Source organism: Tenrec ecaudatus, chromosome X, assembly GCF_050624435.1.
Source record: "Tenrec ecaudatus isolate mTenEca1 chromosome X, mTenEca1.hap1, whole genome shotgun sequence".
Classification (NCBI taxonomy): domain Eukaryota; kingdom Metazoa; phylum Chordata; class Mammalia; order Afrosoricida; family Tenrecidae; genus Tenrec; species Tenrec ecaudatus.
The window spans coordinates 97430046-97449565 of NC_134548.1; the positions used below are offsets into that span (position 1 = coordinate 97430046).

Genomic DNA, 19520 nt, shown 5'->3' on the forward strand with positions numbered 1-19520 from the left:
GTGTAGAAAGGAGGAACCGATTTTAAGGATCTACATATAACATCATCCCTGGGGGACAGACAACAGAAAAGTGGGTGAAGGGAGATGTCACACTGTGTAAGACATGGCAAAATAATATATAAATTACCAATGGTTCATGAGGGAGTGGGGAAATGAGTAGCTGATACCAAGGACTTAAGTGGAAAGCAAATATTTTGAGAATGATGAAGGCAATGATTATACAAATGTGCTTGACACAATTGATGTATGTATGGATTGTGATAAGAGTTGTATGAGCTCTCGATAAAATGATTTAAAAAAACAACATTCATTATGGCAGTGAAACTTGTTAAATTATTTGAATCCCACCACTGCCCTGTCCTATAAGTTCACTATGAATTGGCATATACTCAATATCAGTGAGTGTGATAGAATTAAACATTTTTGAGAAAAAGGATATTACACATGTATAGGCTGACTTCTAACCTCATTACATGAATTTTTTACTCATACATATTTAACTCATAAGTGACCGGACACTATTTACGTGAGCAATGGTGATTAGTGATAGGCAAAACTTTCAATAACATTCATTCATAAAGGCAGAACCTTGACTACCAGACTAACATGTGTCGTAAGAAAGAAAGGAGGACTCTAAAATAGTAAATATACGGTGATCTTGGGACACCATTCACTGCACAATGTCAAAGCAAGAGATCTGAAGCAAAGCCCAGTGACTGCTATTTCCATAACCTTGGGCTCACAGTCACCTTCTTCTCACACTAAGGCAGTTCAGTCTTAAGTCTAAGAAAATATGTCAGTTCCTTAAATCTGCTACAGGTGATATTGAAAGAAAACCTAGTTTGCATAGAGGGGTTGCCACAACCAATCCTTCTGGAGTGGCCACCTATGAAGGAAGTTGTGCACCTCGAAAGGACAACCTAAAGAATCAGTAGTCTGTAGCAGGAGTCCTGGATCAACAAGGGCTGCACAGAAACTAAGTCAAAGGGGTCCCCTTAAGAGCATACTATTGGGTGTTTCACCCCTTGCATTCTATATAAATATTAGTAAGTTTTTGTTGTTGGAGTTTTTTTTTTCTAATAGGAGGTTGTTCCAACTAGTTTTTCCACCGGTAATTTTAATTGCCTGCTTGGAGACATACATGTCCCCTTCACCCTATCTTAATTGAATTTCAAGTAAAATTTGCATATTATTCTGCTTATAGTGTCTGTTGATTTGGGGCGACATTAGCAAAATGTTGTATGGCAGCAACTGAATAGTCATCTCCCTCTTCCCCCATTTTGAGAAACTGACCACAGCTGAGGTGCGGTCTACTCTCTCAAAGAGGTTTATAAGATGTAAATTTACAGGGGGTGATACGTCGTTCATGGGCACTAGGCAGGCTCTCTATCAGGTTACTTGGGAGACAGGATAAGAAGATTGTGTGACCTGAGAGCAGAAGCCTGCCTTTGGCTTAGTGTTTATCCTTACAGTATTGGACTCATACAATATTTGTCCTTTTGTGATTAACTAATTTTACTAAGCATAATGGTTTCCAGGTTCATCCACAGAGTTTTATTGCTATTTCAGAGTTTTATTGCTAACTGTGGAGGGTGCACAGTATTCCATTGTGTGTGTGTACCAGAATTTCTTTATCCATTCTTCTACAGAAGGGCATTTGGGTTGTTTCCAACTTCTTTATAATGTTCACTGTGCTATGATGAACATGGGAAAGTATATGGCTGTTCGTATTGTGCATGTTACTCCCTCACTCAGCAGAGGTGTTGCTGGGTTGTATTGTTTTTATATTCTGAGTTGTTTTAGGTAGGGCCATATCTCTTTCCACTATGGTTGTAAATATTTACAAGACTACCAGCAGTGTATAAAAGGTCCAATCTCTCCGCACCTTTCCAATATTTGTTGTACTCATTTATTTATTTAGAGTTCTTGGTGTAAGGGGACATATCACCATTGTTTTGATGGGTATCCCCCATATGGCTAGTGATCATGAGCATGTATTTCCCTATGTGTTTCTTAGCAATTTGATGGTTGTCTTTTGTTTCTATCCATGTCATTTGCACACCTTTATAATTGGATCATTTTTTATTGGAGTGCTGCAGAATTATACAGATTTTAGTAATTAAACCTTTGTCTATGTGTCATTGCTAAAGATTTTTCCCCCATCTGTGGGCTCTTATTTTACTCTTTTGATGAAATTTTTGATGTACATGCATGGGAGTTTTACTTTTAATAATTCCAGTCATCTATTTTGTCTTCCAGTGTGTGTGTTTCCTTTTTTATACTTGGTTGTCTGTGGATATCTTTAATTTTGGCCCAATTTACTCATGGATCAACCTGATAGCTGTGGGGTTTATATTTATGTCCCTAGTCCATCTTGAGTTCATTTTTGTACATGTGGAGAGGTATCAGTCCTGTTTCATTCGTCTGTTGATGAAGATCTAATATTTCCAGCACCATTTGTAGAAGAAGTTTCCCATAGAATGTTTTTTTGGTTTTTTTTGGTCCTTGATTTTGTGAAAAATCAGCTGCCTGTTGAATACTTTACTTCTGGCTTTTCACTCCCAGTCCATGATGATTAATGTGGTTGTGTTGCACATTTTGTGGCTGGGTATTGTAGGACCTCCTACTTTGTACTTCTTTTTCAGAAATTCTTTGCTTTTTCTATGCTTTTTCCCCTCTCCATATGAAGTTGGAAATATATTTTCCATTTCTTTAAAGTGGAATTTGGATAAAAATTACATTGTGTTTGTAAATTGCTTTAGGTTATATTCGTGTTTTCACAACATTAAGCCTCCCTAATCAGGTGCATTGGGTCTTCTTCCATTTTTGTAGGTTTCTATTGGATTCTTGTAATAACTTCTGGAATTTTCTGTGTATTAGTATTTTTTAAATAGTGTAATTGACATATAATTCATATATAATACAATTCAATAGTTCAGTCATGCTTGACAATTAGTGTATTATTGATATGTAATATTTCATTGCTGTCATTTTACGCTGTGGTTTTTATTTTTGAAGTTCTATTTATTTATTCATTGTTCTATTCTGTGTCATTTTGAAGACTGTTTTCACTGTTTTGATTTCTGGGTGCTGTTGTCTTGTACGTTGCTTTCAGGTTTGTTTGCTTTTGTTGATTATTTGTCTAAAGTGTTCCTATTAGTATTTTTCATAGTGTTGGTCTTATTTTTTAAATTACTATAAATTTTCATTGTCTGGAAATACCCTTATTATTCCCTCACATTTGAGGGACAATTTTGCTGTATGTAAAATTCTTGGCTGGTTGAACTTATTCTTATTGGTTTTCCTTTACAAGTGACTAATTTTTCTCTAGCTGCTATCAGCATTCCTCACTTTTCTTTGATATTAGAGAGTTTGATTAAGATATTTTCAGATGTTTTTCTCTTGGAGTCTATTATTTTAGGGAGTTCTGCAAGGTCCTTAGTTATTTTCTCATCTTTTGTGGTTTAGGGAAGATTTCTTGTACTATTTATTACGTTATTTCTCCGTAGATTATATTTTCTTCTTTCCTCTCTGGTATTGGAATGAGATGTACATTGCTCCTCTTGATAGGGTGCCATTACTTCTTAGGCTTTCCTTGGGTTCATTTACTCTCTTTATTGATTATTTCTCTCATGGATTGAAGTTGAGGGAATTGTCTTCAAGCTCATTAATTCTGTTTTCCAGTTTTCAATTCTACTACTTTGCTCTTTTTCCATGTTGTGTAATTTTGTTATCTCACAGTTTTTCTTCTGAAATTCTAGTTGGTATCAAGTTTCTAATTTTTTTTATTTTCTATTGTTCTCTTGAATATTTCTTATATTCCTTGAAAGTATCAGTATTTCATTCCTCTGAGTTAAATTTCTTGTCGTTCCATCGTCTTTTATTCAGAATATTCCTTCAGATCAGTGTGTTGTTCAATTTTTTGTGCCTTTTATCTTGTTTTCTTTGTGTGTGTGTGTGTGTGTGTGTGTGTGTCAATTAACTGCTGTTTCCCCATTGTCACAGTGGAGCTGTTCGTGTTGCATGAACTGTTGGGTCATGTGGGGGGTATCTAATATGTTAAGTGATGCAGGAGAGGATAGATAGGATTAAAAAATTCAAAGGTGAATATTTGTAAAAAAAGAAAAGACAGAGAATATGGTTATTTAAAAGACTGAAACATAATAAAAACATTAAAAACATATTTAAGGAGTGATAAGAATTCATAGGTATAGTAAATATATCTTATAGGAGGAAAAGAGAAAAAACAAAGACAGATAGTGATGGGAAAGAAAGAAAAAGGAGTAACAAAAAATAAATTAAATTAAAAATTAAAGGGACAAACCACTGTTCGGTTGGGGGCAGTCTTTCCTCAGCCCATGAATATTATTGGTGTTTAAAGTTAGAGAAACCGAGCCCCTGGATGGCTGTGGTGTGCATGCTGGGAGGGTGCTGAGATGGGGCTTTGTACCACTTGGACTGGGCTCCTGGAGTTGTTGTGTGTATGAGATTAAGCTCTACAGCTGGAATTCATGGTGCAACAGCCTTGGCAGCTGGGAAGGCATGCTGGGGGCAAGTAGCACTGGTACAGGTATGCACATCTGGAAAGAGCCATGTGCAAGCTTTAAAGACTCCAGTTGTAACTCATAAAAATGTTATATGGAAGATAGGAACTCCCAAGGTCATGGTCTTCAGCCACTCTTCAGATCTGGAAATGAATTCATTTCTGTTGCTTACATTTCAGCCATGGAGAAAGCTATACTTTGAATAAAAGGGAAGCATACCGTCCCCAAAATAATACACCATTTAAATATGGAGGGAAGCATTACCAAATGAGGGTTCAGAAGGCTGGAAGGGGTCCATCAATGGTATGAAATATAATACGTATGAATTGTTCATTGAAAACTAATTTGCTCTACAAACCTTCACATGATTTATAATAAAATGTGTTTAAAATGTAAGTAGATCACTAACTAACTATGTTGAAATTGTTATGACATTGATGATGATAATGATTAAATAAACCAGTGGTTTTTTTCTTTTAAGGGCGACAGCGCTCTAAGTTAGTAGGAGAATAGTGTTCTTAAACATGATGTCTTATGTATCAGCTAATAGAATGAAGAAAACCAGTAGTTATCTAGAGATTTTAACCAACTAAAAATTAATTGCTCTTATACTTGTGACTTTTTTTTTCAGTATAGAATCAGTGCATTTAAATTTTAAGTGCTCATTGTGCGATTATTCCAGATGGCATTTTAAAACTGATTTCTCCAACTTAGTTCTCTTTGTTGCAAGTACACACACAACACCACACACAATGATACCATCTTGCTACCAGTTTCATTTATCCATTACAAAAATACGAGGGTAAGTCAAAAAGTATAACTTCTGGCATTCCAGTTCATATATGCACCAGTTTATCCCAAACAAAATGTGCTTTGTCTTAGGGATTCTTCAAAAACAAATTCAATCAAAATAGTGGCTTCCATGGGGAAATATTCAACACTCAGTGCCACAGAATCAATACTGACTCCTGGTGACCCCCTGTGGGTTTCCAAGACTGAACTGTTTATGGGAGTCGAAAGGCCAGTCTTTCTCCTGCAGAGCTGTTGGTAGTTTGGAAGGGCGACCACGCCTATAGCAGCACAATGGGTAATCACGCCTCCAGGGCTCCTCTTGGGGATCTAGTAGGCCAGTTAAATTAAAGGCACACGGTCAGCTTAGGTTATAGAAGATGATTTTTTTGAGATTCTAAATTGTTAATCTTGATATAACAGGAATTTACTAGGAAGAAGTTTTGCTTGTTTTTTTTTTAATTGAAAACTGTTTTAGTGAGGAAAGGGCCAGGGAATTTGAGCTGTGGATTTTCCCCCACCCCCACCCCCACCATCCCTACAATGCACCTGCTCATGCTTCAAATGTAGCAAGGGCTGTTCTGTGAGAATTCTGTTAGGAAACCTTATCCCTTCCACACTATAGCTCTGCTCTTGATCTCACCCTTTCAGATTTCTTTTTGTTTTCTAAACTCAAAGAACATTCAAAAGAAACATGATTGGAATCCCTCTACAATGCCAAAACTGTCATGTTGATGTGGGGTAATTTGAAGATCACAGAATTCTATAGGGAAGGGTTTGAGTGCCTCCAGAATTGTATAGACCTCAGTGGTGGATGTCAAAAACAATAGTTTCTCAATTTCATACTTTTGTCTAATCACATTTTCTATGGCTTTTAGCAATGCTTTTTGACTTACACTTTACATGACTGTAAAGAATATACATTTATAATTTAATGCTGACCATCTGGGCTCTGGTTTTAAGATAAGGAAATAAAATCCATATCTCTTTTAGAGTAAAAATTGATTTTATAATGTTATTTTTCACCCTTCAAGCAGTTAAAAAAAATGTTTCTAACACCAAGTCTGGCATTGATCTGCCAACTTACTCACATGCCTATCAATATATTTCTGTAATATTTGTCAATTCTAATGATTCCCTAATTGTCATGCATTATAACCCACTCACAGTGACAAATTGTATTGTGTCTGTGTGGTGTGGATAAATGCAAAGACCATCATTTTAACATTCCCCACAGAAACTATTTTAAGCTTTTATTAGTATAAATTCTCAAAGACAGCTAAAATAGTAAAGCATAGCCAAGCCTCTTATGAAAATGCACTACTTATGTAAATATAGACTTATAATTTGGCTTTGTACTTTTATTAGATGAAGATGATGGATCTGCTCACTTCAAAATTTTGATTAGCCTCAAATCTTGGTTAAATTATTATCTCTGCAACAATTCACTACATAGTTTATCAAGATAGATATTGTAAACATTGCTCTGCCTTCAATAGTGCCATGAGGATTTTAATAGAACTGGATTGTCCAGCAGTAAAATGTCAAAAAACAACAACAAACCCAATCCAGTGTGTTTTTGTAAATGACCTCTAATGTGGCAAAATAAAAAATATATTTTATTTCTGCAAAACAGTACATAATATTTTAAAACTTTATTTTCTTGGATATGAGCAATTAAAATATGTCCATGTTTTATCTGAGGAAGCTCAAAAGTTTAAATATTTCATTTAAGCATTATCCCTTATAATAAAGTGGGGTGGTAAATCAGAATACTGATTGTTCAAGGCATTAAAGATTCAAGGACACTTTTTGGGAAAAGATTATTCAAAGCATTATCCTCAGGCAATGTCTTCACAAACTAATTGAATTCTCACATTGAGCCCATGAAGATTGAATTTGATCAATGAAAACAGATGATATGAATATCTTAGGCTGAAAATAAATGTCCCAAATGGAAGGACAAAAAGTACACTGTGATTTTCTAGAATAATAGATGGTACCTATATCTGGAAACTTACCATAATTTTATTTTTGAATACTCGAATTATATTAAAATAACAGGAAAAAGAACATTTTTCGTCTGGGAATAAGCCCTTGAATAAAATATAGAGAGTATTCATCCTCTTAACATATTAAGTTGCTCCCATTGTATTAACTCCTGTTTCAAAATAATCCCTTTCCCTAACACCAATTTTCTTTGTACTTGAGAGGTCTTCTTATAAGTAATTTTGCTGGACTATAGAAAGAATAGGAAACTGAGACAAAATTTTGGGAAGAAATAATTTTAAGAACAACATCAGATAACCAAAAAAAAAAAAGTAGATATTAAGTGTGCCCATCCTACACAAAGCAAACTGAATAAAACTGCCGCACAATTTAAATGTATGTAGAGTCTTAACATTTTTAAAAAGTTAACTTGACCTCTGAGGGTGGTTGAGGAAATACAAATCTTTTAAATAAAGTAAACAAAAGGCCTTCACAAGGATGACTTTAACCAGATTTGATTGCATAAATTAAATGAAGATTCTCATAAGAAACACCAAAATTATTTTTAACATTTATTGATAGTACTCCCATTACCTATAGATTGTTCTTATATTTACAACCTATAATGAATTTATAACCAGTCTAGTTCTTATTAAATTAAGGAATATAAAATCCATTTTAAATACTTTAAAAATAAGTGAAACTACAAGATTATATCAATTTGAAAGGATTCCTTTTCTTGGCCAATGCCTATGTAAGCCAAGCATATAACTAACTGATTCTGATTGAAATTTTTATATGGCTCTTCATATTGTTGCAAGAGATTTACAATGTTGTTGTGTACCATTTATGAAACCACGGAGGAACACAGGAGATTAATCCAGCTCAAGCAGAGGAACAAAATTGTGTACTATGGCACTGGAAATATGGACATGCTTTAAAAATGTATTTGAAGTAACCAAGCTGGAGCTGATTTTTGTTTTGTTTTGCTTTCCTTTGCCTCCATTTTATCACAAATCAGCGGAGAACTGAAGGGAAAAAAGCAGGAAAGGTAAGAACTAAAATTTCAAAAATAATTAATTCAATAAAATGTGAATTTTTCCTGAAATTTCTGAAACTCCAATAGTTACTCCATAGAGTTAAAACTGTAAGGATTTAATATGACATATGTGTGATTCTGCCTTAAAAGTGCTTCAAGCTGAGCTGTCTCCACATTTTGTTTCACTTAAACAGTCCTGGAAGCAATTTACAAGTCTGATTTTATTTTCTTTTTTTCAACAGCACTTTCTTTTCCCACTGTGCCAAAACAACATATTGCTGACAGCATCATTTTATAAATGTTCCGGTGTAGTAGTTATTTTGTGATAAATTTTTAGCAATAAAAAAGAACCATTTTGGTGCCAATTCACAATTTAGCAGGGTCAGCAAAAGTTACTTAATATGAACCATGAGGATTCCTGATAAAGTCGCAGGGGTGAATATTTTAAGTAAACTAAATATAGATAAGTACCCAAGTGATGTTCTCAGAGAAATTGGACTTGGTATACCATCTCCAAATCGTCTCCTCATTATTAATTTTTTAAAAAGCCCGAGTATCTCATATATGTTGTTAAGTAGCACAGCCCTCACTAGTTTAAGTTCCACAAGCTGGAGAAATAAAGGTAATGATGTTTTACTGTTGTTCACCGACATTTTTCCCTAGCATTTATGCCATGGTTTTCTTATGATGTTATGAGTTTTAAGAAATTCATTTTAGTCAGAAACTTCTAATGAAAGATGTTTTGGGATTTGAATTTTGTAATCCATAAATTCTATCCACATTAGGAGCTCAAGTAATATTATCACTGGATGTTAGGCTGAATGTAAATATAATTTGGATGAATTATACTATTTTACTTTGAGAGCTCAAAACTTGCTTTTGAAAAGAATCTTGCCAAAGTGCGGTCTGCACCATGTTAGTGTTGGATGTTTTAAAGTTTTTTAAATATAATTTTAAGATAAGTTTTATTATAAGTATTTTCTGAAAATTGAGTATGATTGGGATATCAAAGTGAATTTTTATTAAGTGTAAGAATTGTTTGAGAGATCAACTAAGAGAATCCTATTTTTGGTAAATATATCTTTCTGAGAATTTTAAAGTGCCTATCTGAAAGTCACCTCCCTGAAGCAAAATGCCTCAGAAGACTTCCCGAGCTAAGAGTAGAAAAGAAAAAAAGGCACGTACAATGTCATTGACCATTACTATGTTCTATGTGAAATTACATATAAGATGGCTTAAAATTTTAGGAGAACAAAGGAATTTAAAGATAATAGAGTTTTTGTACAAACTTTTTAAAGCCTGGATGGATGGATGGATTCTGTATATAGTGTATGTATGGATGTATGGATACAATGTATATCTGTATTGAACCTTGTGGTGCAATCGCTAAAGCACACAGTTGCTAATCAAATGTTCTGCATGTCAAACCTGCCAACTTCTCTGTATATGAAAAATATTCAAGTCTGCTTCTTTGAAAATCCTATTGGACAATTTTCTTAGTCCTATAGAGTCACATGAGTTAGAATCAATTAGAAATATATATATGCCATTTTCATATCAATTCAAAACTTAGCAGGGGCTGCAAAAGTACTTAATATAAGCAATGAATATCCCTGATATATACATACATATATTCATGCATGCACATAGAGAGAAACATTGATAGATATATAGTGCTGGCAAGGAATATTGAAAATCCCACAGGCAGCCAAAAGAAGAAACATATCGATCTGGGAAGAGGTACAGCGAGAATGCTCCTTAGAAGCAAGGGTGGTGAGACTGATCTCACTTTCATGTTACCAGAAGAGACCAGTCTCTGGAGAAGGGCATCATGCTTGGTAAAGTAGAGTAGCAGAGGAAAACAGAAAGACTCTCAACAACATGATTAACACAGTGGCTGTAGCGAAGGGTTCAACGTGAGAAAAATTGTGAGGCCGGTGCAGGACCACCCTCCCGGGTGGTGTTTCATTCTTTTGCACACAGGGTCACCATGAGTAAGACATGAATGGACAGCACCTAACAACATGTATATATTCAATGCTTTAAAAAAACATTTTACTGGGGCTCATACAACTCTTTTTGTTGTCAAAGTAACTTTTTGCTTTTTAATATTTTTTTAATTTAATAAATCATTTTATTGGGGCTCATACAACTGTTGTCACACTCCACACATCAATTGAGTAAAGCACCCTTATACATTCGTTGCCCTCATCATTCTCAAAATTTGCCTTCTACTTGGGTTCCTGGAATCAGCTTGTTTTCCTTTTTTTCCCTCCCCCTCCCTCCCCCCTCCCCCCTCCCTCATGAACCCTTAATCATTTATAAATTATTATTTTATCTTATCTTACACTGCCCGGGGTCTCCCCTCACCCACCTACCCATTGCCCATCTCCCAGAGAGGAGGATACACATAGATTCCTGAGATTAGTTCTCCCTTTCTACACCCCCTTCCCTCCCGGTGTCGCCACTCTCACCGCTGGTCCTGGGGGGTTCATCCGTCCTAGATTACCTGTGTTTCCAGAACCCCACTGCACCTCTGTGCATCCTCTGGTTTAACCAGGTCCGCAAGGTAGAATTGGGACCATGATAATTGGTGGGGGGGGGGGGGAGAGGAAGCGTTCAAGAACTAGAGGAAGGTATTTAGTTTCATTATTGCTACACTGAACCCCGAGTGACTTATCTCCTCCCTACTACCCCCCTGCAAGGGATGTCCAGTCGTCTACAGATGGACATTGATTGGATCCCCATCACGCATTCCCCTCATTCACGGTGATGTGATTTCCCCGTCCTCCCTGCCTTTCTTGTTTGAATCCCGGTCTCCTCTGCCCTTCATAATCACACATGTTGGTGTGCTGCTTTCATGTGGGCTTTGTTGCTTCTGGGCTAGATGGCCACTTGTTTACTTTCAAGCCTTTAAGTCCCCGGATGCTATATCTCTCAATAGCTGGGCATCATCAGCCTTCTTCACCACACTTGCTTATGCACACATTCATCTTCAGCGTTTATGTGAGGAAGGTGATCACACAATGATGGTCTTTTTTTCCCTTGGTGTCTGCTACCTGGTCCATTCAACACCTTGTATTCACTTAGACTGTGTGCTCCTTCTCTGTGGGCTTTGTTGCTTCTGAACTCTTATCACAATCTATATATACATCAATTGCGTGAAAAACAATTATACATTCGTTGACCTCATCAGTCTCAAAATTCGCCTTCTGCTTGGGTTTCTGGAATCAGCTCCTCATTTTCATTTTTTTCTTCCTCCTCCCTCCCCCCTCCCCCTGCCTGATGAACCCTTAATAATTTATAAATTATTATTTTATCTTATCTTACACTGTCCGGTATCTCTCTTCACCCACTTTCCTGTTGCCCATCCCACAGAGAGGAGGTTACATGTAGATCCCCAAAATAGGTTCCCCCTTTCTTCGGCCCCTTCCCTCCTGGTATCGCCACTCTCACTGTTGGTCCTGAGCGGTTCATCTGTCCCAGATTCCCTGTGTTTCCAGATCCCAACTGTACCACTGTGCATTCTCTGGTCTAACCTGGTTTGCAAGGTAGAATTGGGATCATGATAATTGGGGAGAGAAAGTGTTTAAGAACTAGAGGAAGGTTGTGAGTTTCTTTGTTGCTACACTGAACACTGAGTGACTCATCTCCTCCCCACTATGCCTCTGCAAGTGATGTCCAGTTGTCTACAGATGGGCATTGGGTCCCCATCTTGCATGTCCCTTATTCACGATGATATAATTTCCCCCCCTGCCTTTGGTCGCCTTGGACCTTCATGATCACACATGTTGGCATGCTGCTTCTAATGTGGGCTTTGTTGCTTCTGGGCTAGATGGCTGCTTGTTTACTTTCAAGCCTTTAGGTCCCCAGATGCTATATCTCCTGATAGCCGGGCACAATCAGCCTTCTTCACCACACTTACTTGTGCACACATTCGTCTTCAGCGTTTATGTGGGGAAGGTGATCACACAATGATGGCTTTTGTTCTTTGGTGTCTGCTACCTGATCCCTTCAACACCTCATGTTCACTTAGGCTTGTGTACTTCTCTGTGGGCTTTGTTGCTTCCGAGCTAGATGGCCGCTTGTTTGTCTTCAAGCCTTTAAGACCCCAGATGCTATATCTCTCAATAGCCAGGCACCATCAGCTTTCTTCACTATGTTTGCTTCTCCACACGTCTGTCTTCAGAGATCATGTCGGGAAGGTGGGTATTTTTAAGGGCAGTGATGATTTATTGGTAGAATGCTCCCCTTCCATGTGGAGGATCCAGGTTCAATTGCTCGACAATTTGCAGTCACTGCTTGTCTGTAAAATAGGCTATGATGTTCAGTGGTTTTAGTGCAGTTTCTGACCCAAGATGAACTAGGAAGAAGAGTATGGCACTCTACTTCTGAAATTAGCCACTGAAAACCCTATGGGATTTCACAATGATCTCATCTGTAGCACACAGTTTATTTGTTTGGCGACTCACCTGTAGATTGTATATTAAAACACAACCAATGCTACCTAGAAAGAAAAATGGGGCCATCTGCTTCCAAAAGGTTATAACCATGAAAACTCTATAGAGATCAGTTCTATTCTGAAAAGAGGATCTGATACCAAGGGCTCAATAAAAAGTAACTGTCTAGAAAAGAATGAAAGCCACATATGTACAAATATGCCTGCTACAATTGATGTATGGATTTTAATAAGCATTGTAAGAGCTCTCAACAAAATGATTTAAAAAAATAAGAGTTGCTATGAGTTAGGATTGACTTATAAACAACTTATTTGGTTTTTAAGAAGTCAGTTAGTGGTGCAAATGTTAAATGCTCAACTACTAGCCAAGAGATCCACAGTTCAAACCCAACAGCAGCTACTCAGAAGACAGACCTAGCTATCTTTGACATTTGAAAACCCTATGCAGCAGTTTTGTTCTGTACACACAGGAGAGGAACTCAAGACTCAAGATCTACTGGGTTGTGATCTCCCTTTTTCCTGCATCATCTTTCTGCATCATAAACCTGCAGCTTCATGAGTCTAAAGAGAGCTCCAGCTAGCATTGAACCAATGGACTTGAGCTGGGCTGGGCTGGGAGGCTTTTCTGATATGATTCCTTCGGAATATAATTTATTTTTCTATATTGTCATATATATATGACTCAGTGAATTCTAACATCTACATATAAGTAGATGAATGGATGGATTGATGGATGGACAGATTGATAGGAAGCAGCCCAACAGAATTGAGATCTTTTTTACATTCTCACTCATTAGACAAAATATAGAAATGGGATTGTTTCTTAGTTATTTAGAAGTTGACATTTTGAAGATCAGGTATTGGACAAATTCTATTTAATTCTAGTTACTGTCTACATAAGGAAACATCGTTATTTTTATAATGTAAGATACTGTATACAGCATTTTGAGTTGAACACATGTTTCTGATTCAGATAATTATTTTATCATGGAATTAAATTTACACCAACGAAAGGAAAATTTAAACATAAAACACTCTAATAAGATATTTTAAGTATGAATTTAATAATTTAAGAACTGGTGGAACATGAGGCTCTTAATGAGGATATTATTTGTCCCCCCTTCCATGATCCTCTAAACCAAAATAAACACAAAATAACTAACTAATATAATGCTTACCCACGTTCAAGATGTGTATGAACATATTTAAATTTTGCAATGATTTTTAAGCTGTTTTACAGGTGAGGAAACCAGAGAGTTGGTATGACTTGCTCATGATTAGGGAGCTCAAAGGTAGAAGAGGGAGGGTTAGCTCCCAGAAAGATTGTCTCTGAATATCTTTTCACGACGAAAACTTGTACTCTTAAAATAAATACTTCTTTTTTCTCAAACTAGTTGTATTTGTTGACTTTTAAAAGAAGCTACTACACTTAATGGTATAAAGTGCTAGAGAGGTAAGAGATAAAAACTCTTTTAGATCCATTTTTACTTCGCTCAACTATGATACTGCTGTAGATTCATCAACAGGGTGTTTTCACTAGTCTATGCACATTCCATATCTAGCCTGATACAACAGAGTTAGTATATACCACATAGATTAATTATGTCCTTTGATGCCCTTTAGTTTTGGTTCATTGCTTTTATGTATACCTTTTGAAGGGTATTTTGGAAATTAAATTCAAGAAGCTATAAACCTTAAATATATTAAGTGTCAGAATATTCATTAACTTTGGATTTATTGCAAAGGTTTCCATAAAAAGTTGAATTAATATCATGAACTATTGAACTTCTCCTATTTAGGTATTTTATATTTTTTAATGAATTATGAGATTGGGGTTTTTATGTTCAGTTCAATTCAGATTAGGTGAAAATTACAAAAATCCTGCATTTCTAAATAAAATAATACATTATCTTACCTAAGAATGGAATACTTATATCTCAATACCCAAACATCAAAATATAGATAAATTTCTCAATGAAAGATCCTATTTAAATGATTTCAAATAGCTTATCAAACAAAACCTATTTATAAATACCAAATAGGAGGATTATATTACAGAGATAGGTATTTGATTTTATTTTCTCCTGAAAAATTACATTTTACAGAGAAGCTAATGGCAAACAGTGGAATTAAAGCAAATGTTACACTCTGAGTTTCATTCATTCTTTAACTTAGTTGGTCTGCAGTTGGGTAATAGCTAATTTGTGGGAGAAGATCACATTTCCACAAATATCCATCTGTGGTTTAAGAAATGAATGTGAATAATATTCATTTTCAACTAAAATAATTAGCAATTAAAAACTTGTTAATAAATGTTTAAAATTGTCATTTATATTACCAAATAGTGGTCCATAATAAAAATCTACTGGTGTTCCTTTAGTTAGCATTAACTTGAGTATTTTCTTCTTGCGAGTTTTGTAAAGATCCTTCTCCTTTGGCTAAGGCTGAGACTAAATTGCCCTCATTGTTGGAGCAAATGGCCAGCTTTATTAGAGAGTGTGCTCATCAAAGTTTTAAACTGAAAATGGCAGAAAAATAGTATATATATGACTATATATAATATTCCACTGCCATTGAATCTATTCATAGCATTTCTGAGACTGTAAACTTTATGAAAACAGCCTCATTTTTCTCTTGCTGAGCAATTCGTGTGTTCAAACTGTCCACCTTTCTGTTAGCAGTCCAACATTTAGCCAACAGCATAGCTAGGTATCACACTTGTGTGTGTATGCTCTCTCTTCACTCAATATATGATATTTATCATATATGTACTATAATATACAATGTATACATAATAGCCTATATAGTATAAAAATATACAATATATTTATTATGTATGTCCATTTTGTTGGTTTACCCAAGGTACTTCTTCATCTTCTATTATATTCAAAAATCTAAAATTGTTTGGAAATTCTTTCTTTTGAACAAAAGTACTCCTCTGTCATCATATTTGAGGAATTCATAAATGGAATAATACATTGAAATATCATTTAATGCTAGCTCTATATTAATCTATTTTAATGGTATGTTTAAGACGGGATGTGCGTACATGTTTTGCTTTTGGTGTAAGCATGTTTTCATATATGACTTTTTGAAGCATTGTGGTCTAGAAAATGTATGATATTAAATCTGCAGTAATTATGAATACCATGTATTTTATAACCTACCTACCCAACATTGAGTCAAATCTTACTCATAGGAAACTTATAAATGATTTTCAAGACTAAATCTTTACAGGAGGAAGTAATCACACCTTTACAGGGTAGTGCTACAGAGCTCTTATCTGCTGTATAAATCTTATTAAACATTAGTTTAGTGTTGATAAAGTCACCCTGTGAGTTCTAATTTAGCATTACCACCTACACGGGAGCCCTTCTATACTGTTCCTCCATTTGAATCATGGATATCCTCTTCTAAAGACACTACTCTAAAGGAATAAAGACATTTGGCCCGCCCATAACTTTTATTTTGCTTCAGAATAAATCCTTTGCTTATTAACCACAGTTTCCGGTGACTGCAGATTTAGTCAGTGGAGAAAAATGCTTAATAATTTGAAGGACACCCATGATTTATTTAATCTTTCTGATTCCTCTTCCATATTTATAGATAGTTATTTGTGCATCACATATTCAGTGTTATAACTGTTAATTGCAGAAATTGTCATAGATAAATATTCACTTTTTCTTAATTCTTTGCATACTGGCTTAATTTTAAAGATTATTATTCTGTGGTTCTTATATATAGAGGGATATATTCCTGTGGTTTGCTTTCATGTAAATATAATTTTAACATAATTTACAACTTTATGATAATGTTTTTGTATTGTTTGCTTAATATGGCATAGTTTTTTAAAAATAATTTTATTAGAGGCTCATACAATTCTTATCACAAGCCATACATACATCCAATGTGTAAAGCACATTTGTACATTCATTGCCCTCATTATTCTCAAAATATTTGCTCTCCACCTAAGCCCCTGGTATCAGCTCCTCATTTTTTCATTACTTTCCCATTACCCCCTCCCTCATGAACCCTTGATAATTTATAAATTATTATTTTGTCATATTTTGCCCTGTCCGACGTCTCCCTTCACACACTTTTCTGTTGTCTGTCCCCCAGGGAGGAGGTCATATGTAGATCCTTGTAATCGGTTTCCCCTTTCCAACCCACCCTCTCTCTGCGGTTCTAGTATCGCCACTCACACCACTGGTCCTGAAGGGGTCATCTGCCCTGGGTTCCCTGTGTTTCCAGTTCCTATCTGTACCAGTGTATATCTTCTGGTCCATCCAGACTTGCAAGGTAGAATCGGGATCATGATAGTGGGGGGCGGGGGGAGGAAGCATTTAGGAACTAGAGGAAAGTAGTATTTTTCATCATTGCTACATCGCACCCTGTCTGGCTTGTCTCTTCCGCGAGACCCCCCTGCAAGGGGATCACCAGTGGCCAACAAATGGGCCTTGGGGTCTCTACTACACAATCCCCCCCTCATTCACTATGTTAAGATTTTTTCTTCTGAGGATACTTGATACCTGATCCCTTCATGGCCTATTTTTTTAACTTGAGTTTTTACTATTCTAGACCCTTCAATAACTCAGTGTCTCTTTGTTTCACCTGCTTTATAAAATTTCTTCCTGGCTCCATGTATCTCCCTGTGTCATCATTGCTATCCTTGGCTATTCACCCTGCTTACAGTGCCAGTCTCCAACTCTAGTTTATTCTTACAGATTATGTTCTCCACGGGACACTGAGCACTGTTGAAGGGGAAAAAAGAAGAAAAATGTACAGAAGATTTAACTTTGTATGCATTAATGGCATTAAGCTTCAGTTAGGCTCCAGGTATTATTGTTCAGAAGTCTTTTTATTCCTCTCACATTAACTTATAATCCTTTACCCTGAATTGCCCTCTAAACCCTTTTAACCATCTTCGAATTTCTTTGCCAATCTCCTGCCCAGGGTTATCAGCAGATTACTTTTAGTCCAACTATCCTAAAATAGAAATAATCTTTCTATATGCATATATTTATGAGTTCCTTTTTACCCTCTCATTCATTTCTTGGCAACTTTGAAATATCTCTTTTTTGGTGTGACTTTATTTTTGCCTACAAATGTATAAGGGTGCCATATTTCAAGAGAAAATGTGTAGAAAAACCCCTTGCCTTTAAGTTGATTGTCCTATTTAGACATTTCTGTAATTTATACTAGAGTAAATGATTACACCCTTTGGCTGTATTTTCTCACTACACAGTCTCAGCATTAGTATGAATATTGCATTTTCCTCTTAATTTAAATACTACTCTTTTGTCAGGTGCCAAAGAATTTCTGCTTGCTGTATACAGAATTTACTGCTATATCTGATATTTAAACTGCCACCCCTTTTTAAGTCTTTATAGAATCTTTCTTCCATAGCAATTTCTCCAAACAAGAGAAACACCTTCTCTATTTAAACTTTGATATTTTAACCACACATTTCAATATGTAAGTAGCATGTTCAAATATGGATTGAGAATTCATGTTAATTAAATGCACATTTCTTTTGTATCTCTTGAATACCTTATACAGTGATTATACATTTAATTTTCTATAGATGCATAGTACATTTGCATTATATTTAACTTGCATACTTTGATAAAAGTTTAATAAAATTGACTTAATTGAAAAGGACTTAATTTCCTATTTTCCAGAATAAAACATAGAATAGCTCATTTGGATAGTACATAGATTTAAAATTTTCTTTTCAGTGTTCTCAAGATTTTTATAAAACAGAAAGAAGTGTGTAATAAACAATAAATTATGCTCTAATTAAGGAAGTTTAAGTCCTCTTTTACAGTTTATATACAAGTATTCTGGAAAAATGAATGTTGTGAGTCATCTTTTCTGTATAATTTTATTTTGCTCTTGTTGTTAAGAATATACACCCCAAAGCACAAAATGATTCATCACTTTCCTCCTGTATCATTTTAGTGACATTGATTACTTTCTGAAGTGATGTAACCATTTTCACTGTCATTTTCTTAGTGTTCCTATCTCATTAACATAAATACATTGATTCTATAAGATTCTTAGCTAATTTTTTGGGTTACTATATCAATCTGATTCTATTTATTTAAATCTCAAAATAGCATAATGCTCAAGAAGAGATATTTTTCATCAGAGAAATAAACTATTCACTTTGAAGACAAAGATGCACCTGAAACTCAAGCCATGATATTTCAATTGCCACATCGACAAGTGAAAGGTAGACAATGAATAAGAAAGCACAGATAGGAACTACAAACACAGGGAATCCAAGTCAGATGACCCCTTCAGGACCAGTGGTGAGAGTGGCGATACCTGGAGGGTGGGGGGTGGGGGGATAAGAAAGGGGGAACCAATTACAAGGATCTATGCATAACCTCCTCTCTGGGGAACGGACAACAGAAAAGTAGGTGAAGGGAGACCTCAGACAGTGTAAGATATGACAAAATAATAATCTATGAATTATGAAGGGCTCATGAAGGAGGGGGGAGTTTGGAGGGAGGGGGAAAATGAGGAGCTGTTATTAAGGGCTCAAGTAGAAAGCAAATGTTTTGAGAATGGTGTTCCAATGCTTGACACAATGTATGTATGGATTGTGATAAGAATTGTACAAGCCCCCAATAAAATGATTTAAAAAACATACAAAGAAACAAACTAGTACGTCTGAAGGAGATATGATGCCTTT

General features: G+C 35.6%; 1 protein-coding gene across 2 annotated transcripts in view; it reads left to right on the forward strand.

The window, feature by feature from the left end:
• The window catches only part of PCDH11X (protocadherin 11 X-linked), a 955366-nt gene that overhangs the window by 520132 nt on the left and 415714 nt on the right, over positions 1 to 19520 (forward strand). The window contains exon 5 of one of the 2 annotated variants that reach the window (XM_075538649.1): positions 8344 to 8373. The exons of the other annotated variant lie outside the window; for it this stretch is intronic. Within the exon in view, the coding sequence (XP_075394764.1) occupies positions 8344 to 8373 (30 nt within the window). The remainder of the gene's footprint in view (positions 1 to 8343; positions 8374 to 19520) is intronic. 2 annotated transcript variants of the gene reach the window in all.